This window comes from Mugil cephalus, chromosome 3, assembly GCF_022458985.1.
Source record: "Mugil cephalus isolate CIBA_MC_2020 chromosome 3, CIBA_Mcephalus_1.1, whole genome shotgun sequence".
Classification (NCBI taxonomy): Eukaryota; Metazoa; Chordata; class Actinopteri; order Mugiliformes; family Mugilidae; genus Mugil; species Mugil cephalus.
This window is the reverse complement of record NC_061772.1, coordinates 26,044,306-26,067,483: the sequence shown is the minus strand read 5'-3', so window position 1 is coordinate 26,067,483 and position 23,178 is coordinate 26,044,306. Positions and strand designations below refer to the sequence as shown.

The 23,178-nt window shown below is 43.8% G+C and overlaps 3 protein-coding genes across 4 annotated transcripts; all 3 read left to right on the top strand.

The window, feature by feature from the left end:
- Positions 1–146: 146 nt before the first annotated feature.
- On the top strand, positions 147–8,895 carry ercc5 (excision repair cross-complementation group 5). Of its 2 annotated transcripts, XM_047581606.1 has the most exons (16): positions 147–230; positions 326–420; positions 542–717; positions 827–942; positions 1,513–1,614; positions 1,772–1,853; positions 2,008–2,151; positions 2,238–2,448; positions 2,840–3,688; positions 3,786–4,060; positions 4,618–4,737; positions 5,428–5,641; positions 5,979–6,123; positions 6,470–6,670; positions 6,793–6,877; positions 8,117–8,895. In XM_047581606.1, exons 2-16 carry the CDS (start codon positions 333–335, stop codon positions 8,666–8,668), a joined length of 3,360 nt encoding a protein of 1,119 aa, XP_047437562.1. In that variant the 5' UTR covers positions 147–230; positions 326–332; the 3' UTR covers positions 8,669–8,895. The 2 variants fall into 2 exon arrangements, with proteins under 2 accessions (XP_047437562.1, XP_047437563.1); XM_047581607.1 differs by having other exon boundaries at positions 172–420.
- Positions 8,896–9,109: 214 nt separating this feature from the next.
- mettl21e (methyltransferase like 21e) lies at positions 9,110–11,627 on the top strand. Its single transcript, XM_047581609.1, has 5 exons — positions 9,110–9,382; positions 10,571–10,737; positions 10,819–10,936; positions 11,023–11,120; positions 11,203–11,627. The coding sequence occupies exons 1-5, from the start codon at positions 9,331–9,333 to the stop codon at positions 11,521–11,523; spliced, it is 756 nt and encodes a 251-aa protein (XP_047437565.1). The 5' UTR covers positions 9,110–9,330; the 3' UTR covers positions 11,524–11,627.
- A 2,356-nt stretch (positions 11,628–13,983) lies between these two features.
- LOC125005305 (protein-lysine methyltransferase METTL21C-like) lies at positions 13,984–23,010 on the top strand. Its single transcript, XM_047580571.1, has 5 exons — positions 13,984–14,098; positions 14,897–15,024; positions 15,366–15,514; positions 17,120–17,237; positions 19,553–23,010. The coding sequence occupies exons 1-5, from the start codon at positions 13,986–13,988 to the stop codon at positions 19,936–19,938; spliced, it is 894 nt and encodes a 297-aa protein (XP_047436527.1). The 5' UTR covers positions 13,984–13,985; the 3' UTR covers positions 19,939–23,010.
- Positions 23,011–23,178: the final 168 nt, after the last annotated feature.

Genomic DNA, 23,178 nt, shown 5'->3' with positions numbered 1-23,178 from the left:
TCATAAAATTGAAAAAAAAGAACAATAATAAAAACTACATTAAAAAATTGATTTTCTCATCAAAAGCCGGCTGTGTAACCGTCTAATAAACCTCACACGTGAATATCCCGGAACTCATGCGCGATGTCTGTATTTGCTTTACGGAAGAAAAATACGGTTGCAACCACTTTTTAAAAGTTCCGCTGTGATGTTTTTTGTTTTTCATGCTCCAGTGATTTTTTCCGGTGAAGGTAGATTTTAGTGAGGCATATCGAATTTGTTATTGTTTTTCATTTTTTAATATTTTTATATTTATTTATTTATTTTTAATATTTCCCCGGGTTAGTGTCATCATGGGAGTGCACGGACTGTGGAGGCTACTGGAGAGCACAGGGAGACCCATCAACCCTGAGACACTGGAAGGGAAGATCCTCGCTGTCGGTATCCTAAACTGGAGGTGATGCATTATTTGTATTTCTAGCAGGGTCCTGCCACTTCTTGTTAATATGTGCGTTTCTGACTTGCGTTAAGCCTCAGCTCAACCTTAACTAGACCCCCTCAGACATCAGCATATGGCTCAACCAGGCAGTGAAGGGGGTGAGGGACCGTGAAGGCAACAGCGTCCAGAACGCGCACCTCCTCACCCTCTTCAACCGCATCTGTAAGCTGCTCTTCTTCCGCATCAGGCCCGTCTTTGTGTTTGACGGGGACGCACCGCTGCTGAAGAAGCAGACCCTGGTAAGTGGGATGCATGAGGAAGAAACAGATTTTGAATATCACAGTTGCAAAGCTGAGAATATCTAGTGTCCTGTCTTCCGTCCTTGCTTTCACCGGGGGTCTCCTGCAGGCTCTGAGGAGGCAGAGGAAAGAGGAGTTGACCCGTGAGTCCAAGCAGACAAATGAGAAGCTTCTTAAGACCTTCCTGAAGAGACAAGCCATCAAAGCTGCACTTGGAGATAACAGGTAAGGAAGGAGTCGTAGGGGGGTGAAAAGCACTCATCCCTAGGTGATCAGAATAATTTGGCAAAAGGATTTTTTTTCTCTGCATAAATTAAAAAGGGATGGGAAAAAAATATCGATATGGCAATATATCGATATTTTTTCTTCCGATGCAATATCGGTTTTGAATGTATTGAATCACAATGTGGAGTATGTTACCTGGGACAATCACCAATTTACTCTGCAAGGCAAGTCCCAAGGAAGCTATGAGAGACTATTACAGTAACAACAAGCAACTTCACCATCTATGAGGGAATGAGATACTAATGAACGGTTTATTAGACTTTTGCATGGAAGTGTTTTTAATTTGGATCACTTAATTGACATCTACGTGATATGTTTTGTTTTTGTCCTGTAAACGTTTTCAACTTCTTGGTTCAGATGTCTGTGTAATACATTGTGCTTTTGTATCACTTTGTGGTACGCGGACGCCAGGAAGAGTGGCAGCTAATGGGGATCCGAATAAAGAATAAAGAATAAACAATCATTGAGTTCTCAGTGCTTCTGTCTAAAGTATCCCACATTTCTCCTCAGTAAGGATCCTCTGCCCAGCCTCTCAAGCGTGAGGAGAGATGAGATCGACGACATGTACGTTCTTCCAGCGCTGCCGCCTCCGGAGGAGAAATCTAAAAGCAGGTTTGCTTTTTCTTTGTGTTTTTTTTTTCTTTTCTTTTTCACACCAAATTCTCCTTTTGTTTACTCAGGGACAAGCTAATGTTAACCATGCATGCATGTATTTTTACCTTAAATACTGGGTCTATAATCGTTTTAATGTGATCCCTGCTCTTTGCAGCTCAGAGGAGGAGGAGGAGGAGGGGGAAGGGGAAGAAGAGACAGAGTTGGGGTACATGGTTGACAGTCATCACGCATGTCAGGTAAAATATTCACTTCCCGAAAAGCATCAACTAATACACACTCACCGCTACAAGTCACTTGTTCTGAAGGTATTTTATATGTATATTAGTACTGTACGTTGGCAGCCTTTCTTTGTATATGACAGTTTAAGCTGGATTTCTCGTTGTGTCTCAGGGAGAATTTTTTGACAACCCCAACTCAGTGGACATCAACTCAGAGGACTTTGCCAGCCTGCCCCCCGAAATGAAACACGAGATACTCAAAGACATGAAGGAGTTCGCTAAAAGACGGCGGACCATGTTTCACAAACCTCCAGAGGTACATTTCGCCCACAGTCGAGCACAATTGGCTCCGTCTTCGTTACACTCAAACGCTGACTCCTCCGCTCCACGCTCCCCCCTCAGCATTCAGGGGACTTTTCCCAGTACCAGCTGGCCGGTCTGCTGCAGAGGAACCGTCTGAACCAGCGTCTGGAGTGTGTGGAGAAAGAGATGAGCCAGCAGCGCGCCGGCAACGCGCCGCAGCTCTACGAGGAGGGCGGAGACCAGCAGAGTCACAGCGTGGAGTCACATCGACTGGTTTCAGAAGACAATTCGCACTATATTCTTATAAAAGGTGAGTCACCTGTGGTGATATGTTTAAAGGCAAAACTCGCATAGTCATAACTTTCCCTTCCCTAATTGCAAGATGCCTCATACTTCTCACATTGAATGAGCAAACACCACCCAGCTTTCCAAGAAAATTTAGAGATATTATGCACTTTCTGAAACTTGAGAAAATTACATGCGCCTTTAAAGACTCTCAGCAGTCTTTTAAGGAAACTTAACCCCATTTCTGGAGTACTACAAGAGTTTACTAAGACTAGGAAACCATTGTTATAGTGTAATCAGTTGAATGCTGCAGCTGCTTTATTGTTATGAATAGTTCCACTCTCAGTACATGCTGCAAACAAACAAATAAAAAAATAAATGAAAGTAAAAATAATTTCTTTGTTTTCACATGCAAGGCTCCAAAAAGAGTGAGACTGCCTCCGAGAGTCAACCTGCGGCCGCGCCCTGGTCCGGGAGCTCCCTGTCGGGCTGCAGGAAACGGGCGGCGGACAAACCCGAGCCCCTGTGGCGTCCCGTCTGTGAGGAGGAGGAGGAGGAGGAGGAGGAAGAAAAGGAGGAGGAAGCGCGGGCCACCACTTCAGAAGACTCCAAACCCTCTGAGTCGAAACCGCCTCGGGGAGAGTCGTCACCACCGTCGCCTCGGACGCTCAGCGCCATCCAGGCCGCTATGAACGACAGCTCGGACGAGGAGAAGGCGGGCCCCGATGAGGAGAACGGCGGCGTGTCCCCGCGTACGCTGCTGGCGATCCAGCGAGCTCTGACCGAGGAGGGAGATGGAACCGCCGAACGTCTGAACGAGACGGGGAGCTCCCACACCAAACCGCAGGCGACTGTTCATCCTGAGACGCACGTGGTCGTCGGCAGCTCAGAGGAAGAAGACAGGAAACCGAGAGAGAAATCAGATTTTAATAAGAGCCAAGCTGGCCTAAGTTTGCACGTTAAAGACCGTTTGCTTGACAGCAGTTCTGAAGATGAGATGGAGGAAGTGATTGGACAGAGAAACAAAGCGGCGATGGAGTCGATGGGGAACATAAGGGCAGAAAGTAGCGGCCAAACCGAGAAGGAAGAAGAGCCTGAGAGAGGAGAATCATCACCCATCGATCTCTCCCCTGAGCTGTGTGTGAAACCTCTCAGTGCAGAGGCTGAAGTTCATCCTGTGATCTCAGAACGAGAAGATAAAAAGCTCACTTCAGAGGAGACGAACGGAGATGACATGAAGTCAGAGAGCAGCGAGGAGTCAGAAGGTACAGCTACAGGTGGTGGGACCCACTGCACTCGTTACATCTTAAACCTGCAGCTGGTTTAAAACATGCTGCTTGTGTGTGTTGTGTGTTTCCTCAGAAAGCTTTGTTGAGGTGTCGGAGGAAGAATCTGCAGAGGAGGAAGCAGATGATTCGCTGGTAATAGTTGGAGAGAAAAAACCTGCACGTGATAGAGATGGTGTGAAAGATGGAGGGGAAAGCCTGGCAGAGGGTGACAGTCAACCAGATGCTGCTCCGGATTCAGAGGAAAAAGACGACAAGCAGGAGCAAAGTGAAGAGAGCGAACTGGAGCAGGAAACGGAGACGGAGGCGAAACAAACTCCAGCCGCCAATGAATGGGAACACTTTGATTTGGTTTGTATCTTTTCTACTTCCTGCTTCCTAGAACTGAAACTTTGCAGCTTTTTTTTTAAAACTTGCCAGTTTATTAGATACACCAGTGGGAATTAAAGCATGTGATATAACAGTCCTGTATTAAATCCACATGATGGATATATCTAATGGATATATATAATGTTCAGTTTATGTTGAAACAGCGTCAGAGAGGTGGTCATTCCTCTGTCATATGATCACTCTGGAGCATGCAGTAGTAAATTAGTCCACTGGCTAAAATGGGGCGGTAAAAATAACAGGAACATGTGTCAATACAACACATAAAAAATAGTACAATATTATAGTACAATATTCCAATAGTACTACAAACAAAATGTAAACAATGTAGTAATGTAAAAAATGGTTTTATATGATAAAAGTTTGATGGTTTGAATTTAATTTGTGATTTTTTTTTAACGTGATTTCTCTTAACGTTGCAGTAGTCTGCATTTCAGACGCAGCTGTTGGGCAGATTAACGTGTACGTGGCAGCTCTGATGCATGTGTGCATGTGTGCGTGTGTGTTGTGTTGTGCTGCAGGACGAGCTGCAGGCTCTGGAGAGCTCTTTGCAGGCGCAGCAGAGCAGCCTGAGGGAGCAGAAGCAGCAGCAGGAGAGGATGGCGAACACGGTCACCGGTCAGATGTACCTGGAAAGCCAGGTGACGCAAAAGCCGCTGTTTACGCAGCCGAAGACGCACAGGCGGCTCACGCATTAAGAAAGCAGTTGACGGATGAGATTTACAAGAAAAATACACATAAATTTTCAGGCACTGTCGCTGGACGGAGATGGGCCAGAGCAGGTTGGGGGGATACATTTCTCTGTAGCGCCTCTGCCAGACATTCCCTGAGTCGCCCTGTGTGTGATGTGTTTGCCAGCTCGCTCACACATTTAAAGCCACCAGGCACCAGCATTTAATACATCACTTTATAACATCACCGCCAAAATAAAACCTGCTAAGTGGCTGAACTCTGCTAATCCCGTCATGACAAGAAGCTAACTCAATTCAATTTTATTTCTATAGCGTCAATAACAGTAGAAATTGTCTCGAGACGCTTTACAAAATCAGGCCTGAAACCTCCAGAGCAAATCTGAAGGACTTACAGGACAGTTTGAGAATATAAGAGGAATCATAGACAATTTGGAGTATTGTTCATTCATGTAGGAGTGGATAACTACAGGCCGTTATCTGAGATGATCAGAGAAGCGTGAGCATAAAGTTTGTTATCATCCAAGGGGTTGTAAATGTAAGATTGTTGTCCTAAAGTCACACTATGAAATTCTGGCAAAAGTAATCTCTCAAAACGATGTACCATAGTGACGGATGAACTGTTTTCCTGTTTTTAACCAGGAGCTGCTGCGTCTGTTCGGCGTGCCGTTCCTCGTGGCGCCGATGGAGGCCGAGGCCCAGTGCGCCGCTCTGGACCGCGCCGACCAGACTCACGGCACCATCACGGACGACTCGGACGTGTGGCTGTTCGGAGGGCGGCACGTGTACAAGAACTTCTTCAACCAGAACAAATACGTGGAACACTACCAGTACAGTGACCTGCAGAACCAGCTGGGTCAGCGGCTAAACAGTCCACATTTAACACGTTTTCAAATCTACCAAAAAACTGCAAGCAGTTTTATCTGCAGGCAGTTTTATCTGCACAGCTGCCGCAGCAGTAGGTGTTATTTTCCTGTGCGTAAAGTGTTCGAATAGTGCGAAGATAACACATCACCACAGGAATTTGATAAGCTAATATTGCACATATCAGAGACAGGTGTTGGCGTTGGCGCCAATTAACAGGCAACTAAATCACACAGCACGAGGTCTCGTCTCTTCCTCACCGTTTGGTAACCTTTTTATCTCACCTCTTTTTTTCTTTTTTTTTATTTATCTTTTTCTCTTTCATTCAGGTCTGGACAGGACTAAAATGATTAATCTTGCTTACCTGCTCGGAAGTGACTACACAGAAGGCGTGCCGGGGGTTGGATACGTCACTGGCATGGAGATACTGAATGAGTTTCCAGGGCCGGGGTTAGAGCCGCTAACGCAGTTCAGGTATCCACTTATATTTGCAATAAATATGTGTTATGTTTGCAAAAATATTGCACTTCTTGATGGTTTCTGTTTTTTATCACTTAGACAAATAGACTTTTAATGATCCACAAGAGATTAGGGGTACGGTTTATTGAGGTTTTAAGGTAAAACAACAGAACTAATAAAGAACAAAGTGAAAAGTAGAAAAAAGGGAAGAAATATGTGCGTAAGGAACATAGCTTGAGGGACAAAACATTGTCTCAAACAGGGCGCGGGTGTTGATAATCTTTTACTGTGAACCTTAGGTGTAATAATAAAAGTTAGAAGTATGGATGGTTTCTGTATCTAAATGCGTTCCTCTCCTCAGTAACTGGTGGTCTGAGGTTCAGGAAAAAAAGCGTCTCGTGGCCGATCCTCGACACACGAAGGTGAAGAAGAAGCTGAAAGACCTGAAACTGCAGCCTGGATTTCCCAACCCGGCTGTGGCCCAGGCCTACCTGCAGCCCGCTGTCGACGAGTCCGACAGCTCCTTCATGTGGGGGCGCCCGCAGCTCGACATGATCAAAGAATATCCTCTATCTGGGTGTGCAGACGTGTGTGTGTGAGTGTGTGTGTGTGTGTGTGTGTGTGTGTGTGTGTGTGTCTTTGCGCCCGTAAATGTATAAAAAGTTTCTTTAACCAGTCGTTCACATTCTGCCTGAGTCGTTTTGGCTGGAACAGTCGGAGGACAGAGGAGGCGCTTCTGCCCGTGATCAAGCAGCTTAACACTCAGAAGGTAACTCATCCGAAAATAGTGATGTTAAGATTTCATCAGAAAATATATCATGCAGGTACTTGTGCAGCAAACAACCAAACAGGAGTAAAAATAAGTAACCAGTGAACTGCCCATGAACATGACTTAGTTGTGGCCCCTTAACAAAAGAGAAGTTCCGTACCTGTCAGCTAAAATTATTGGCTACATATAAATAGTAGAAAATAGCTCTAAATATCATTAATTACCAGTTTAAATGGCTGCAGATGACGGATAAATGGCTGAAACACTGGACTTGGACGAGTCAGGGCCTAATTGATGTGGTTAACTTAGCTAAATACACAGATAAATGATTAGATGTGAACAAACATTTTAAATAGAGAAACAGTAATGTATAGTGAACATGTCCCAGTAGGAGACAAAGTAAGGAACAAGCTAGTTGAAATAGGTGAAATAATTAAGAGTTAACATAGTTTGTAAGCTAGCTCTGTAAATTCAGACAGTTAGCTTGGAGGAAACTATTTATTAAGTTGACTGAAATGAATCAAAATTAATGAGTAAGTAGTTTAGTTACAAGCTAAGATGTTTAAGTTAAAATAAACGAACTGAAAGCATGAATGAACCTGGGTTTGTTTCCTTATTCCCCCACCCTCACCACTGATTTGACTGAATTGTTTATTCTGGTGAATAGCAGTAAAAAGGACTAAGCTAATCTCTCGGTGGTTGAAAGTCACGCGGTGGTGAAGGGGGGGTGACACCAGGACTCCAGGACTTCTTAAGGTGTCGTGGGCCTAACATAACTTAATCGGTGAAGGGAGATGCCCACTTGAAAACCCCAGTGATGTGCTGCACACTGCTTGCTAGCTGTTAGGCTAGGCTAGTTAGCTGGTGTCTTCTTGTTGGTTGCTAGCTGGTAGCTGACTGCTAACCTGCTGGTCGACTCTTCAGTGGGACTTGGCTTCTAAATGTGTTTTGTCTGGGATTTGGGCACAAGGGATTGTAACATCTCATCCTGTGTAATAATGAATGTGAAAAGTAATAAATGAATAGCTCAGGTAGTTTGTTAAAATAAAGGATGAAAGGAACTGTAGCACAAATACAAAGCAACCCAAAACTTTACTTTAATAAATACTTCAACTATGTACAGTATACTTTCTGCTATGGTGGCTAACAGTGTTTATTAGCTCTTATTATTTGTCCCACTCTCTTGAACATCTCCATTAAGTTTGTGTTACATTTTGAATTATTTTTTTTTTATTTCAGACCCAGCTGCGGATCGACTCGTTCTTCCGCATGGAGCAACATGAAAAGCAGGCGATCCGCAGCCAGAGACTTCGCCGAGCGGTGACCTGCATGAAGAGAAAGGAGAGGGAAGGAGGAGACGAGGAGGAAGAGGAGGAGGAGGAGGAGGAAGACGGCGAGGAGGAAATGCCTCCCCCGTCCAAATTGAAGAAAGGGACTCCGAAGAAAGGAGGAGGAGGGAAGGAAGAGGGGCGGCCGGTGGCGGGAGGAGGGTTTCTGGGTTCAGAGGTCACCGAGTTTCCTCTTACACCCCTCAAGGACGTCGGCTCCGGCTCCAGTCTGGACTCGCTGCCGGTAAAGACCGTCCCTCAGTCCACCAGGACTCCCCCTCAGAAGGCGACGACGACGAGCAGCACCAGCAGCAGCTCCGGGGAGGACAGCGATGGAGGTCAGCGGGTCGCCATGGTTACCGCTCGCTCCGTGTTCGAGGGCAACCGCCGAGGCCGCGGCGGGGCGAAGAGCTCCAGGGGGAGAGGACGGGCGAGAGGACGGGGCAGGGCGAAGAAGACGTGAGGACGTCAAACTGAACACAAACAAACATGAATTGAAAACCAGTGTGTGTGTGATGTTATGTTTGATATTTGTGAGTTTAACTGACGAACTTTTCTGTGATATGAATATGAATTTTGTAAACTGTTTGTGTTTAGGGGTAAATGTGAGAGAGTGAGGGCATTATTTTGTAATAAATCTTTGTGATGCATCCTTTTGAAGTTGCACATAACTCACCTTTCACTTCTGCAGGCACTTCAATGCAAACCCACGCACAATATATGCATAAATATCTACTTTCGTCTGTGCATCATATTCTATCTTAACTTGCTGGTAAATTGTGTGTGTTTTGTTGTTCCATCTATCTTGACCTAAAAGCCGTCACTCCTCCCCTCCTCTCTCCGGGTCCCAGCAGGGCAGCTGCTGCTGTCAGTCACCGTTTCTGCTTTGGGTAGCGGTTTAAATCGTTGCCCACAGGCAGCTAGAAACATGGGGTGGAGTTGAGGCTCGCTGTGGGATTGTTGGGCAAGAAGTGAGGAAACTCTGTGTTTGCGTGTAACTTAAAACCCGCTGGAGGTCACGAACCGCGCTGACCCGAATCCAAAGGACTTTATTCTGGACCGCTGAGGCTCGTATAGCCTTTCCCCCCGCAGAACTCCTCATTTGGGCGCTCTCGCCCCTCTGACATGGAAACTCAGCAGTGTAAGGCCATGGAGGAACCCAAGACCAAACAAGAAGGTGAGAATTTGTAGTAATGTTCAACAGAAAGTTCTGTGGCATTCATTTGTTCCCAGCAATATGCACTAATTAAGAGAGTTTGTTTGCATGCAGAAAAATGGAAATCTCATGGATCTAATGTAAACATTTATGCACACACAAAAGCATAACACATATGGACTCTTACACACTTCCTGACTTCATTCAGTCTTTGGATCATTGCTCTCTGGGGCTCCCCTGACCTTTTCTCTAAGCCAGCGTTGCATAACTGAAGTTGTGATTCAGATGCTCCGAGTAGCCATTAGCTTTGACTAAAAAACCAACGCGACAGCATCAAAGGGGAATTATAAACTTGATTTATAGAGCAGAGAAACAAACGTTAGTGTGACGATGTGCTCTTAGTTTAAGAGTACATCAGTTCCAGTTTTAGGTAAAAAAGTAAAAAGAAACCGTACCGCTGCTGCACAGCTGTCCTGAAACATGATCATGTTGTTGTTGCCTGCATTTTTCTCTTTCTTCCAAAGGACAGATGCAGAGCGGCAGATTTGCAGATGAGCACCAAGTTCTTTTAAATAAAAATGAAATAAGTTAGAGGCTGAAATATGGAGGACATAATAATTAAAAATAAATACGTACATATATATGCCATAATAAATAAATTAATAAATAAATACCCAAATATAAGCCATAAATGCTACTTATTTATTTATTTATGGCATATATCCGTAGTTTTTTTTTAAATTTACTTTAAATTATGGCAGAGTTGGTCCTCCATACAGACATAGTTGCCTCAGAATAATAAAATGTGAAAATGAGGTGAAGAGAAGATAAATCTTCCTCTGCAAAATTAAACAGGAAGTGAGACAGAAAAAAAGCGCTGAAATTAGATTCTAATCAACATTGTGAGCGGGGTTGTGTCGTCTCAAATCTTAACATATGTCTTGAACATATCCAAAAATATAACATCAACAAAAGTCATTATATATATTGTATATCACTACTTGTGAACTGTTTCATGCAAATTTGGTTGAATGAGTTTTATTGGATCCGAGCAACATTATTATTATTTTTTTTTTTTGACATTAAAAGCTGCATTCACCTAAAAGTAATTTAGTCATAATTAATATGATTAATTACACCTGGACATCTCTTATTTATTTTTGGTATTAACTTGTATTACACCTGTGCTAACACCTGTGTGACCCGTAGACGCGGCGGGTGCTGCTGAGGATGCAGAGCTGGCCAAAGCTATAATGGCTCATAGTTTCCACCCGTCCGTCCTCGGCCCGGAGCCCTGGGAGGGATACGTCTTCTCTGACGTGCAGATCCGCATCAAAGAGTCCACAGACCTCTATGGAGCCGTGCTCTGGCCCTCGGTGAGCCCTCAAACTTTACATCCTGCGCACGTTACCACCTGTACTGTGCGGTATGATCTAAACTTTTCATCCCACACACAGGCAATGGTGCTGTGTCATTTCTTAGAGGCCAACCGAGACAAATACAACCTGGTGGACAAAAACGTGATTGAACTGGGAGCTGGAACCGGGCTCGTCACCATCGTAGCCAGCCTCTTAGGTACGGGAGAAAACAGCCCAGCTACCGGCTTTATTAAAAGTTCCTGTTTGTGTCTCGTGCTCTGTTAATGCTCTGCCTCCCTCCAGGCGCTAAGGTGACCTCTACTGACCTACCAGATGTGTTGGGGAATCTCCAGTACAATGTATTACGCAACACCAAGGGCCTATGCAAATACATCCCTCTGGTAGGTTTTTACGTTTTCCCCTGCAGCTCGCACCGAAAGATTGTGCGTGATAAATCAACCCTGACTCATTTTCTGTTTCTAGGTGACAGAGTTCGTCTGGGGACAGGGCGTGGATCAGCGTTTTCCCCGCGCCACGCACCGCTTCGACTACATCCTGGCGGCCGACGTGGTCTACGCCCACCCTTACCTGCAGGAGCTGATGGACACTTTTGACTACCTGTGCCAGGACGACACTCAGATCCTGTGGGCGATGCGCTTCCGCCTGGACCCGGAGAACAGCTTTGTGGACCGCTTCCGTCAGCGCTTCCACCTGGAGGAGCTGTACGACCTCCCCAGCCTGAGCATCAAACTGTACCGGGCGTGGAGGAAGGACAGGAGGACAAAGGACCACGAGGACTCCTGATGTTTACTGTTTGTTACGTTGGTGTGTCTGTGACTTCTGAATAATAAAAATCCGCCCGGGGGCCCCACATTCAGGGATAAACCTCCCACTGGGTGTCATCAATCTCCGGTACTTCAGGCTCACTTTGTTGTTTCGGTCCGGTGAGCTCACAGCACTCACAATGTGGGCAAACGCATCGGCTCTGGATTTTTCCAGTGGATTTCTGATGACCGAATAGATTTTTAAATAGGGGGTTTGTTGCTGTGTGAGTATGCGCGCTATGATCAGGTTTTATTACCGGTAGAAGAGACCAGAAAGCCTGCAGAAGCCCGTCAGGAATCAGTATTATCTATAAATATATATTCACCAATTATTCTCCATAATTTATACACTGCATGTGTAGCCACAGTGTGTGAAAGAAATAATTGGCTGGTGAACAGATTACCAATGCATTTTGCAGATGTCTGTGGATGTCAGCTCGAAGAGATTTAAGAGAATAACAACTGGATATCATCGTTAAAAAGGGACGATACAGCGCGTCGATGCTGTGCATCTATTATTGAGTGGGCTTACAGGACCACTGCATGATTTTAAAACCTTTTAGTTTAGTTTTATGATTCACTAATCAAATTTACAATAAGAGCTGGGGCAGTGACACGCGGAGTACGAAAGCTAACTATAGAATGGAAGAATGGTTTCAACACCTATCCCTCCCTTTTCATAGCCTTGCATCACATCGGTGTGCCAATACAGGAAGAGGAGGTCGATAGTCAAGTTCAAGTCGCCCATCAGGTTGTCGCCAGCATTGTCAAAAGCTTCCATCAACGATGGCCAAGTAGAGGTTAACACTTCACCTGGAAAACATTTCAAGGAGGTCAAATTGAAGTTCACGGCCGCGTCGGGGTGTTTGTGCCGCCAAAGTCATGCAGAAAGTGGAGACTAACCAGTTAGCTTGATTATCTTGGAGCGAGTCACTTACTGTTCATGTGACCTATGAAACCTGGTGTCTATTTCTGACTCCAAATCCTTGAGCATTTTCAGGGTGGTTTTCTTGCACTTGACAATTTGCCCTGATATGTTCCGTTTGGCCCGCAGGAGATGAACTGGATGAAAGAGAAGGGGCGGCATTATCCGAGCGGAGGGCGGTGAATGTCGCCAACATTGTCAAGACAAACAAACACGCAGCAGCTGAAAATTGCCTGCGTCCTTGTGTGTGTGTGTGTGTGTGTGTGTGTGTGTGGGGGGGGGATCTCAGTTAACGTCGCCGCTCTTTCGACAGCCGCTTAAAAGCAAGCAAACAACCTTTGGGTGAACCGAGGAGCCGCCGCTGTCATCGGGGCGTGACGGGTCTTACTTCACATCCGTGACACAGCTGGGCAATGACCTAATCCCCACGCACACTGCCTGTCAAAGCACCAGAGCACCCCCAGGATCCCGGGATGAATTTCACATCTTGGGATGTGAGTGGACTTAGTCAGACGATACCTGACACACCGGGATGGTGATACTTTATGGACAGAGGCTGTTAAAATGCGACCGAGGGACGTCTAATTGAGGTTCATGTTACTGCAGTGGCCTTATTTTTTCAGGGCCTTGATATATGGGGATTGCATGCCAGTCTGATCCCGTTACCTCCCATCTCTGGTAAAGCGATGGCGCGAAGCCATTTGGGGCCAGTGTGGCAAAAGCAAGCATGTAATTTATTTATTTATTTCAATTTTTTTTTTCTGAATTGCAATTATATCTCTTATTTTGCCATTTATAAGACTTTAAATGTCAATTAATACACAATAATCCCATGCAGATGTATTTCATATGATCACAGCTGCTTTTTCGCTGTTCATTTTCTATTTATGCTGCAGCCTCCACTTATGGGTGTCCACACAAGTAAACATGTCCTTTTATAGCTGCGTCTACAGCGACTTACAAACCATTCATTAATGCAAAATAGAGGGGATTACAAGATTCGATAGACATTGTGGGGCGTGCGAGTTTGAAATGGTTTCGTGATAACACACCAACATTCGGCCAGCTCTCCGCCAAGACGCGTTCATGCCAAACACAAATCGCGTATGGTCCTGCTTTCTCAGTGGGCTTATCTTCCACTGTGCCCCCGACCCTGTGACTATTTTAGACTGCAGAGGAAAAGTGATGCATTAGGAGCATAACAAGTCACATTCGTGGCCAAATCCTAAACAAGCTGTGAACTGTTTCAAAGCCGAGTTTAAAGGATTAGTCTTCCCTTGTTTGCGTATCCAGCGCGAGGTCGCAGACCAGCGGTCGGCTCCAGCAGAGAAGTCCCTGAACATCACTGGATCCAAGACCTGTTGATATCATCGCATTCCCGCCATTCTGCCCCTTCTCCTCTCGGCCCCCACCTCGACTCGTTGTGTTAATATCTACGTGCGCTCTGCCCTCGTATGCAGCCTGTGTCGATTTCTAAGCGAGCAGGGCTCTAAAAATACCCTTGTGCCCTTGTGATGATGATGGGTGTGTCCTGCAGGATGCTGAGACTCTATAACCTCGCCGTCCCAGGTCTCCAGATGCAGTTCGAGTCGGCCCCGATATCTTTGGCGGGTGAGTCGAGAGGTCACAGGTAAGTTGCATGGGTTTTAAGTTTTCAGTATAAGTATTTAACTTTTAAAAATGATACTGAATATGTGTGTGTGTTAGGGGGCATGGGACGTGTTTGGTAATGGGGCTGTGACTGCACTGATCTTCTCTACATGATTATAAACAGAGGTTTTATGCTTGTTGTTCTGCATGAAACTAAAGTTAGAATAAAAAAATAAATGCTGGATAAAAGCCGAAGCTACAATAGCATATAAGTAACAGACTCTCAGTATGTACACTGATCAGCCACAACATTAAGACCACTGACAGGAGAAGTAAATAACGTTTAAACCAACTTGTGACAATTCATTGTTCTGCTGGGAAACTTCTTTTCCTTCGTTTGGACGTTACTTAGACATGTAGCATCCGCCTAAACCAGACCAGGCACCCACCTCCCACCCCCCCACAGCAATGACACTCTTTGATGGCAGCGGGATGCAGCCTGACCCACATGCGAAAACACCGCAGAACAGCACAAGGTGTTGACCCCGGCCTCCGAACTGATCTGATCCATTCTCTGATGAGTCACGGCCGTTTTGAAGGTTTAATCGGGAAGGTGGTCGTAATGTTATGGCTGATACTGATCATCGTATATGACCACAAACTTGTGGAATAAACTGACTTTAAAATGTATGAGATTATATGTACCTTCCGATGAGTCACAACTGTTTTGGAGACACAAGGGAGACCGACGCAATTATTAGGGAGGCGGTCATAATGTTATACCTGATCGGTGCATAGATAGAATGTAATGTATTCGCACCTTTTGTTGCTTTAACAGAGCATTTCAAATGGATACTTTGTCCACGCCTGTTGCGGAGGAAACCGATTCTATGAGGACGGAGGAAGAGGAGGAGGAGGAAGAGGAGGAGGAGGAGGAAAAAGAAGAAGATGAAGTGCAGGAACCAGGTAAGATGAACTACTGTGGTTTGCATTCGATTTGCAGACTGTGATCACGGCTGACAAGTTTTCTCTTGCATTCAAAGAGGTTTATTACAAGAAAAAACTGTGTCAAAAAAATCTGAGAAGAGCTTCTGTCCGTCTCTCGTTCAGTTTCCATATATATGGTTCCCAACTTGTCTCCTTACGTCCAGTAGTTTTACGAGCTGACAACTGGTAAACGACCCTTTAACCTTTAAACTTTGCGCACATCCCACAAACCCAAAAACAGAAAAGAGACATGAAGACGAAAAAGGAGAGGACCGCATACACTGCAAAGACCTCGACTGTTTAAACTTTATATCTTTAAGATGCGGAAACAGACGCCCAGAAGCAACAGAAACCGGCCTGGGTTCCCAGGTTCTTCTTCCGAGTAGGTAAAGAGGTTTACAACTACGTCGGCCAGGAGATCGTCATCGAAGAAGGCCTCGACTCGTACGGGGGCATGATATGGCCGGCGGTGAGTTGAGTGGCGTTTATTGCACGTGTTAGTGTTCTCTGCTCTAGAGTCACAAATCAAACAGAGTCGCTTGTTTGGTCTGATCTCAAACCTCAAAAACTTCACAACCTTTTTTGGTTTTTTGCATCGAGAGGAAGAGCAGACGCTCAGGAAAAAGATAGAAAGTAGGATTTGAAAGGGAGTTTATGAGTTTATGAGGTCAGCGTTCATGTTCCATGCTGTATTTTATTAAATGCTATAAAAGTATAAAAGATTTTAAGAATAATGCAGCTACTGAGGAATCCGTCGCTGATCAGACTACAGGGAACAGAAAAGAAAAAACTAAATCAACATGTCAGCCGGACGTGTTAATCAGATAATCACCCACATTATTAATCCTGATCCGACTGGATTTATTACTGGAAGATACCACGGAGATAATTTAAAACGCCTACTAAATATAACATCCCATCAAAGTGGTTTTACAACAACATATTCCACGGGAACCTACCAACTACTGGGGATGATTCCTGAGGGATCAGAGGGGAGGGCCAAGAAATATTTATTGAATATATTACTGACAGCTGCATTAAAAAGTATAACCATTAGATCCGACCACTAACAATGTATGGATACAAAAAGTACGGGATCTTTATTAAACGGAGCAAATTATTTACACATTAAGGCTCCAAAGATGCATTTTTGTTGATGATGGCGTCCTGTCTTGCCCTTGTTAATTAAACATGTTAGTTTTAAATAATTTTAAGTCTAATTAACACCTGAATATGTATAATTGTATATGGATACAGCTGGAAATGAAGATAACTGTATATTTAAAAACTGAGTTGAAAAATACAACAAGAAAATCAACACCATGCAGTTTAGCATCAAAATAGAAATGCGAATAGCAAAAAGGTGTAAAATTAACCCAATAATACAGAATAAGCTTATATTGGTTTTACATTGATGTTTTTTACATTGTGTATTCTTAATATTATTGCCTTTGGTTCACTTTGAGTAGGAGCTGCTGTAACAAAAATGAATTTCCCCCTGGGATCAATAAAGTAATTCTGATATATATATAAACATTAATTGACCCATATACCCTTAATTATGTGCATATATACGCGTACTACACAGACGTAAATCCAGCAGGATGCAGCCTGACACAGACACACACAGAAAAACGCTTTAGGAACAACTAAAAATAACATGAAGAACAGCAAAAAGTGTCGACCTGGCCTCCAAGTTCACTGGATCCCAAACTGATCAAGTGTCTGTGAAATGATCCACAGGCGTCCCCTCCCTCCCCTCAACCTATAGAACCACATATAGGACCGTGACACTGTGGAATAAACCAGCAAATTAGCAAAAAAAAACAAAAAACAAAAAAAAAACAACATGACTTTATTATCAAATAAAATGATTTACAAAGTCAAAGTGTAAGTGTCATTAAAATAACATTCAAAATAAAGTCCTGACTTTAAACATGTACACACACACACACACGCACACACACACACACACACACACACACACACACACACACACACAGGGTGACAGTGACTGAGCGTCGGAGCGTCGTCTGTTATTCCTGAAGGTAACGTTAGCACCGATGCTCCTCAGGCTCTGGCTCTGTGCCACCACCTGGACTCTCACCGTGATCAGCTGAGTCTGGTGGACAAAGCCGTCCTGGAGATCGGAGCCGGAACCGGCCTCGTGTCTGTGGTCGCAGCGCTGCTCGGTGCGTCACGAACACACACACACGCACATTAACACACGCACACGCACACACTCCAACACTCTCCTCCAACACACACTTCTCCAACGCATTGTAACACACACTCCTTCAACACACACTATTAATCACTCTTTCAACACACACTAACACACACTCCTCCAACACTCTCCTCCAACACACACTAACCACTAACACACACTCCTCCAAAACACACTAACACACACTCCTCCAACACACACTAACCACTAACACACACTCCTCCAACACTCTCCTCCAACACACACTAACCACTAACACACACTCCTCCAAAACACACTAACACACACTCCTCCAACACACACTAACCACTAACACACACTCCTCCAACACTCTCCTCCAACACACACTAACCACTAACACACACTCCTCCAAAACACACTAACACACACTCCTCCAACACACACTCCTTCAACACACACTAACACACACTCCTCCAACACACACTAACACACACTCCTTCAACACACACTAACACACACTCCTCCAACACACACTCCTTCAACACACACTAACACACACTCCTTCAACACACACTCCTTCAACACACACTAACACACACTCCTCCAACACACACTAACACACACTCCTTCAACACACACTAACACACACTCCTCCAACACACACTCCTTCAACACACACTAACACACACTCCTTCAACACACACTAACACACACTCCTCCAACACACACTCCTTCAACACACACTAACACACACTCCTTCAACACACACTAACACACACTCCTCCAACACACACTCCTCCAACACACACTAACACACACTCCTCCAACACACACTCCTTCAACACACACTAACACACACTCCTCCAACACACACTCCTTCAACACACACACTCCTCCAACACACACTAACACACTCTCCTTCAACACACACTAACACACACTCCTTCAACACACACTAACACACACTCCTCCAACACACATTAACACACACTCCTCCAACACACACTAACACACACTCCAACACACTCCTCCAACACACACTAACACACATTCCTCCAACACACACTAACACACACTCCTCCAACACACACTATTAAGCACTCTTTCAACACACACTATTATTCACTCTTTCAACACACACTAACACACACACACATTCTTGTATGACCATCTTTGTGAGGACACTCATTGGTATGATGCATTCTCTGGCCCCTCACTCTAATCCCAACCATCTCAACTAAATGCCTAATCCTAATCCTAAACATAACTATAACCATAACCTAATCCTAATCCTGACCCTAATCCTAATCATAACCATAACCATAACCATAACCTAATCCTAATCCTAAACATAACTATAACCATAACCTAATCCTAATCCTAAACATAACTATAACCATAACCTAATCCTAACCCTAATCCTAATCCCAATCCTGGCCCTAATCCTAATCATAACCATAACCATAACCATAACCTAATCCTAATCCTAAACATAACCATAACCATAACCTAATCCTAAACATAACTATAACCATAACCTAATCCTAACCCTAATCCTAATCCCAATCCTGACCCTAATCCTAATCCTAAACATAACTATAACCATAACCTAATCCTAATCCCAATCCTGACCCTAATCCTAATCCTAATCCTAAACATAACTATAACTATAACCTAATCCTAACCCTAACCCTAATCCTAATCCTGACCCTAATCCTGATCCTAACCATAACTATAACCATAATCTAATTCTAATCTTTACCCTAAAACTGAGTTTTAACCTTTAAAACTAGGGATGCCTGACTTTTCGCCGACATCCGATAGCCAATATTGTCCAAATTCTTAATTTCCGATTCCGACTAAATCAACCGATGTGGTTTAGCGATATATGCAGGCGTTTTTTTGTTTTTTTTCTCGCCCAGACTAATTTTAGGTAGCAAGCAACCTGTTAGCCAACCTGTTAGCCACACTAGCTACACTCTGTTGTTGTTTTGGCTCCTCGTGCGGTTTGATAAGATCATCAATCGCGTGCTGGTAAATGTCTCGGGACCCCACAAGCAGCAGCAGCAGCACAACCCGTGTAGTATGTTATCTGTTTTCATTATCGGTGGTAAAACCAATAACGATATCGGCCGATATTACAAAAATAGGCTAATATCGGCCGATATTATCGGTATATTATCGGCCGATATTATCGGTTGGCCGATATTATCGGACATCCCTATTCTGGTTCTCAGAAAGATATCTGTACAAGTACACACACAGACACACACCTGAGATATGTTATATATGTTGTTGTTGTGTTCAACCTGTCTTCAGGTGGTTGGGTCACAGCCACCGATCTCCCCGACGTCCTGTCCAACCTGAGGTACAACTTGAGCAAGAACACCAGGGGGCGCTGCCGACACACGCCCCAGGTGGCAGCTCTGTCCTGGGGCCAGGACCTGGAGCAGAACTACCCGTCGTCCGTGTACCGGTACGACTACGTGCTGGCGGCCGACGTGGTCTACCACCACGACTTCCTGCCCGAGCTCCTGGTCACCATGAAGCACTTCTGCAGACCGGGCACGACCCTGATCTGGGCCAACAAGGTCCGGTTCGAGACCGACTTCACCTTCACGGAGAACTTCAAGAAGGCCTTCAACACGAGTTTACTGGTCGAGGACGGAGAGATGAAGATCTACACGGCGACGTGCAAAGAGTGAGGAGGCTCCGAAGACGCCTCTCAAGAAACTTTGCATTTGTCCGACGGCGTCAGCTAAAGAAAGAGCTCTGCTTTAAGCCTATTTTCTAGACGTTTTCTATATTCTTTTGAATGTGGTTTTATTCAAACGATCATTACGTACAGTATCTGTTGTGGCAGGAACTAAGGAACTCGTTTGGGTTTTATTAAGTCTAGCTTCAACGCCTGCAAAAACAAAAATCTTCAAAATGTCTGACTAACATCGTTGAGACGTTACTACAGATTGTTGCAAATGGCGTCGAGGTTAAATATGAGTTGAATCAGGAGAAACTTTCCTCTGACTGAACGTTTTGTGCACATAGCAAGAAAATCTACGAGTCTTCGGCAATTAGACCCAACTGTGACTAAGGCAGCCATTACATTATGACCACCTTCCTAATATTGTCTAGGTCTCCCCTTGTGTCTCCAAAACTCTCATCAGAGAATGGACATGGACCTTCTGAGGGTGTCCTGTGGTGTCTGGTAACAGGAGGTTGTTGGCGGGGGGGGAGGGGGGGGGGGGACCCATGGGTCCTATGGGTTGAGGGGAGGGGTAAAAGGGATGGACATCAATAGAACTTTATTGATTTCCGATTCTTCCCTTATCAATTCCTCCTGTGACTTTTTGGTTTAGAAAAAGTAGGCGTTCGTGGTTTCGTGTAAACAATTTTACTGAGTTTCTGAATAAGAGATAAGAGCTTATGTAAGTAACATAGGAAACTGGCCACTGACTTGGCGATAGCTGCACTCGTTGACTCGTATTTAATATGTCGACAAATGCGTCTTTGTGCTTGAAATCACGGTGCTGCATAAATTGTGGCCCTTTTTTACTTTGAAGTGAAGCCACTTTGGACCATTTCAGCCTCTCTGCCGTTGATAACGAAGCGCCTCAACGTAAAGATTCTCATTCTTTTGTATTATGGCGGTTGGCAAACAACATTGAGGTGCATCACAGCCAACATCTGGACTGGGATGTGAAGATTTGGCACTGATAAGTGGGATCGAGAAGCACGAAGGCCAATGATATCGATGAATTGAACCGGTTATCGACGCCCATCCCCAGTGATTCATGTCCGAGTAACATCCACATAAATGAATCCCAGATATAAAAGCTTCATCTCACTAAATTAGCTGTAGTCCAGACTTTTATAATAATCTGTCCACTGAGAAAAGACTGCAGCTCAGAGAAGCAGACTAGAAATAAAAGGAAAATGAGGATATAACATGCAACAAAGACATGTACACAATATTTTCTACAGGAATTCATATGAATTATGTCAGCACAGAGCGAGAAGAAATCTGTCTCAATCACATCCTGTTTGGACACTTTAACACATTAGTCAGCTTCAGTGTTTTCAACACTTTTCTTTCAAGACTTTCTGTTGCGATAGAACAGTAGGACACATTGTATAACGTAGCACGTCTCAAGCATGTAACATCTTTGGTTTGTGATCTTTATTTCTTTTTTTTCTGTTTTTTACACTTTAATAAAATCTTGCTTAAAACCTTCCTCCAGTTTCTTTTTCCAATTTTCTACATTTTAATGTCTAAAATCTCATAGAAAATTAAGACGAGTAAACACCTTAATTCTTTCAAATCATTTTTTTTTGTTGTCGTTTGTTTTTATTCAGCGTGATGTCTTTTTTTTTCTTTTTTTTTTTTCCTCTGGTTCGTGTGACTTAATCCTATGTGACCACAAAATAGTGTGACAGTAGCTCGGGGTCATCGAGGAAAACAAAGGGTATAAAATAATACTAACAGCATACAACCTTATCTCGTAACATTCTTTAAAATATTGGCATTTTACTTTTCTCGTGACTATAAATATAAACACTCAACATCCATAAAGAAGCTTTTTCTGAGGTCTTTCCTGACACCAGCGCAGATGAGAGAGATGAGAGAAGTCAGTTCGGTGCCAGAAGTGGACGGAAAAGTCCTGCGGTGAAAGTTTAAGGCCATTTTTTCGGAGAGAGACCGTCGTTGGCAACGCGCGCTGTAGAGAGCCGAGCCGAAGCTGGAGGAGTCAAACACAAGATGATGATGATGATGATGATGCTGCTGATGTGCACAAATTCTAACAAAAGTCAAACGCAGCAGATTCCAGCGATCCCCTCTGCAGGAAGAGACGCAAGCCACGGCTTAAAAAACTCCCACGAAGGACGAGAGCCGTGGAAGCGGCTGCGGTTTTACATTCTCATGCGTGGACCTTCCCTCACCCCGTCCGTCTCTTTCCTCTTTCTTGATTGACTCATGGAAAAAATAATTATTGACTAATCAAGCTCAAAATACATCACACTTTTACGAATTTAAAAAGGAAATGTAAAGAGATTACAATGATGTAAATCGAAAAAAAAAACAAAAAAAAAACAACCAGATTTTCCTAAACAGTTCAAGCCAAATGTTTTTAAAGGACCGTACCAGTGTCTGTCATTCTAACATTTTAATGACCAAATATATATCGAATATATCATTTTAAAAAGGGTAAACGTTAATGATTTTACAAGTCTGTTTACAGGTCTTGGGGACGTTTTACGCACGAGTCGCTTGCAGCTTTTTGTTGAATGAGAAAGTCGACTTTTCAGTTGTTTGAAAATGAAATAATCCAAAGAGCAAGAAGTTACAAGGACGCTTACTCTGTGTATTTGTTTCAGTCTCGTCTTAACAAATCCTCGTAGCCTAAACTTTGTATTTGTTTCAGTCTAGATAAACCAATAATAGAAATATCAGACCACAGCTTTCTACAAAAAAAACAAAAAACAAACAAAAAAAATCAGAATTCAGATCATAACATATCATAGAATGAGCTGATGGAGCCATTAAAAACCCTGGTGTGGTCCTTTAAAGCAACAACAACAACGCCCCTGTAAATGGCTGTCGTTTCAGTTGTGTTGGGGGGTAAAACGTTCACGTACAAGAAAAATATGCACACATGTACACATAAAGTCATTTGCAAACACACACACGCACACACTCGTGGTGGAGATCACACCAGTGGATATTGTCAGTGTCTCGTCTCAAGATTAAAAACCATCCAAAAAAAAACAACAACTAAAAATCTGCTTCCACATAAAACTTTTTTTTTTCTCTTATCTTCTTAACTCTAACAGACATGCATATATGCAAAATACATCGATTAGAATAATATTTGTATTATATACCTATTGCATCTTAATATCTCGTACGTTACGTGTGTATGTACATCATTTTATGACACTGTGTACAA

Excerpts from the sequence above, each read along its gene's own strand:
- ercc5 (XM_047581606.1), top strand. The coding sequence starts at position 333 with ATGGGAGTGCACGGACTGTGGAGGCTACTGGAGAGCACAGGGAGACCC. Across the intron at positions 421-541 it reads AGGGAAGATCCTCGCTGTCG|ACATCAGCATATGGCTCAAC; the intron begins GTATCCTAAACT and ends AGACCCCCTCAG. Across the intron at positions 5,642-5,978 it reads TGACCTGCAGAACCAGCTGG|GTCTGGACAGGACTAAAATG; the intron begins GTCAGCGGCTAA and ends TCTTTCATTCAG.
- mettl21e (XM_047581609.1), top strand. The coding sequence starts at position 9,331 with ATGGAAACTCAGCAGTGTAAGGCCATGGAGGAACCCAAGACCAAACAA. Across the intron at positions 9,383-10,570 it reads ACCCAAGACCAAACAAGAAG|ACGCGGCGGGTGCTGCTGAG; the intron begins GTGAGAATTTGT and ends TGTGACCCGTAG. Across the intron at positions 10,738-10,818 it reads GAGCCGTGCTCTGGCCCTCG|GCAATGGTGCTGTGTCATTT; the intron begins GTGAGCCCTCAA and ends TCCCACACACAG.
- LOC125005305 (XM_047580571.1), top strand. The coding sequence starts at position 13,986 with ATGATGGGTGTGTCCTGCAGGATGCTGAGACTCTATAACCTCGCCGTC. Across the intron at positions 15,025-15,365 it reads AGATGAAGTGCAGGAACCAG|ATGCGGAAACAGACGCCCAG; the intron begins GTAAGATGAACT and ends TATATCTTTAAG. Across the intron at positions 17,238-19,552 it reads TGTGGTCGCAGCGCTGCTCG|GTGGTTGGGTCACAGCCACC; the intron begins GTGCGTCACGAA and ends ACCTGTCTTCAG.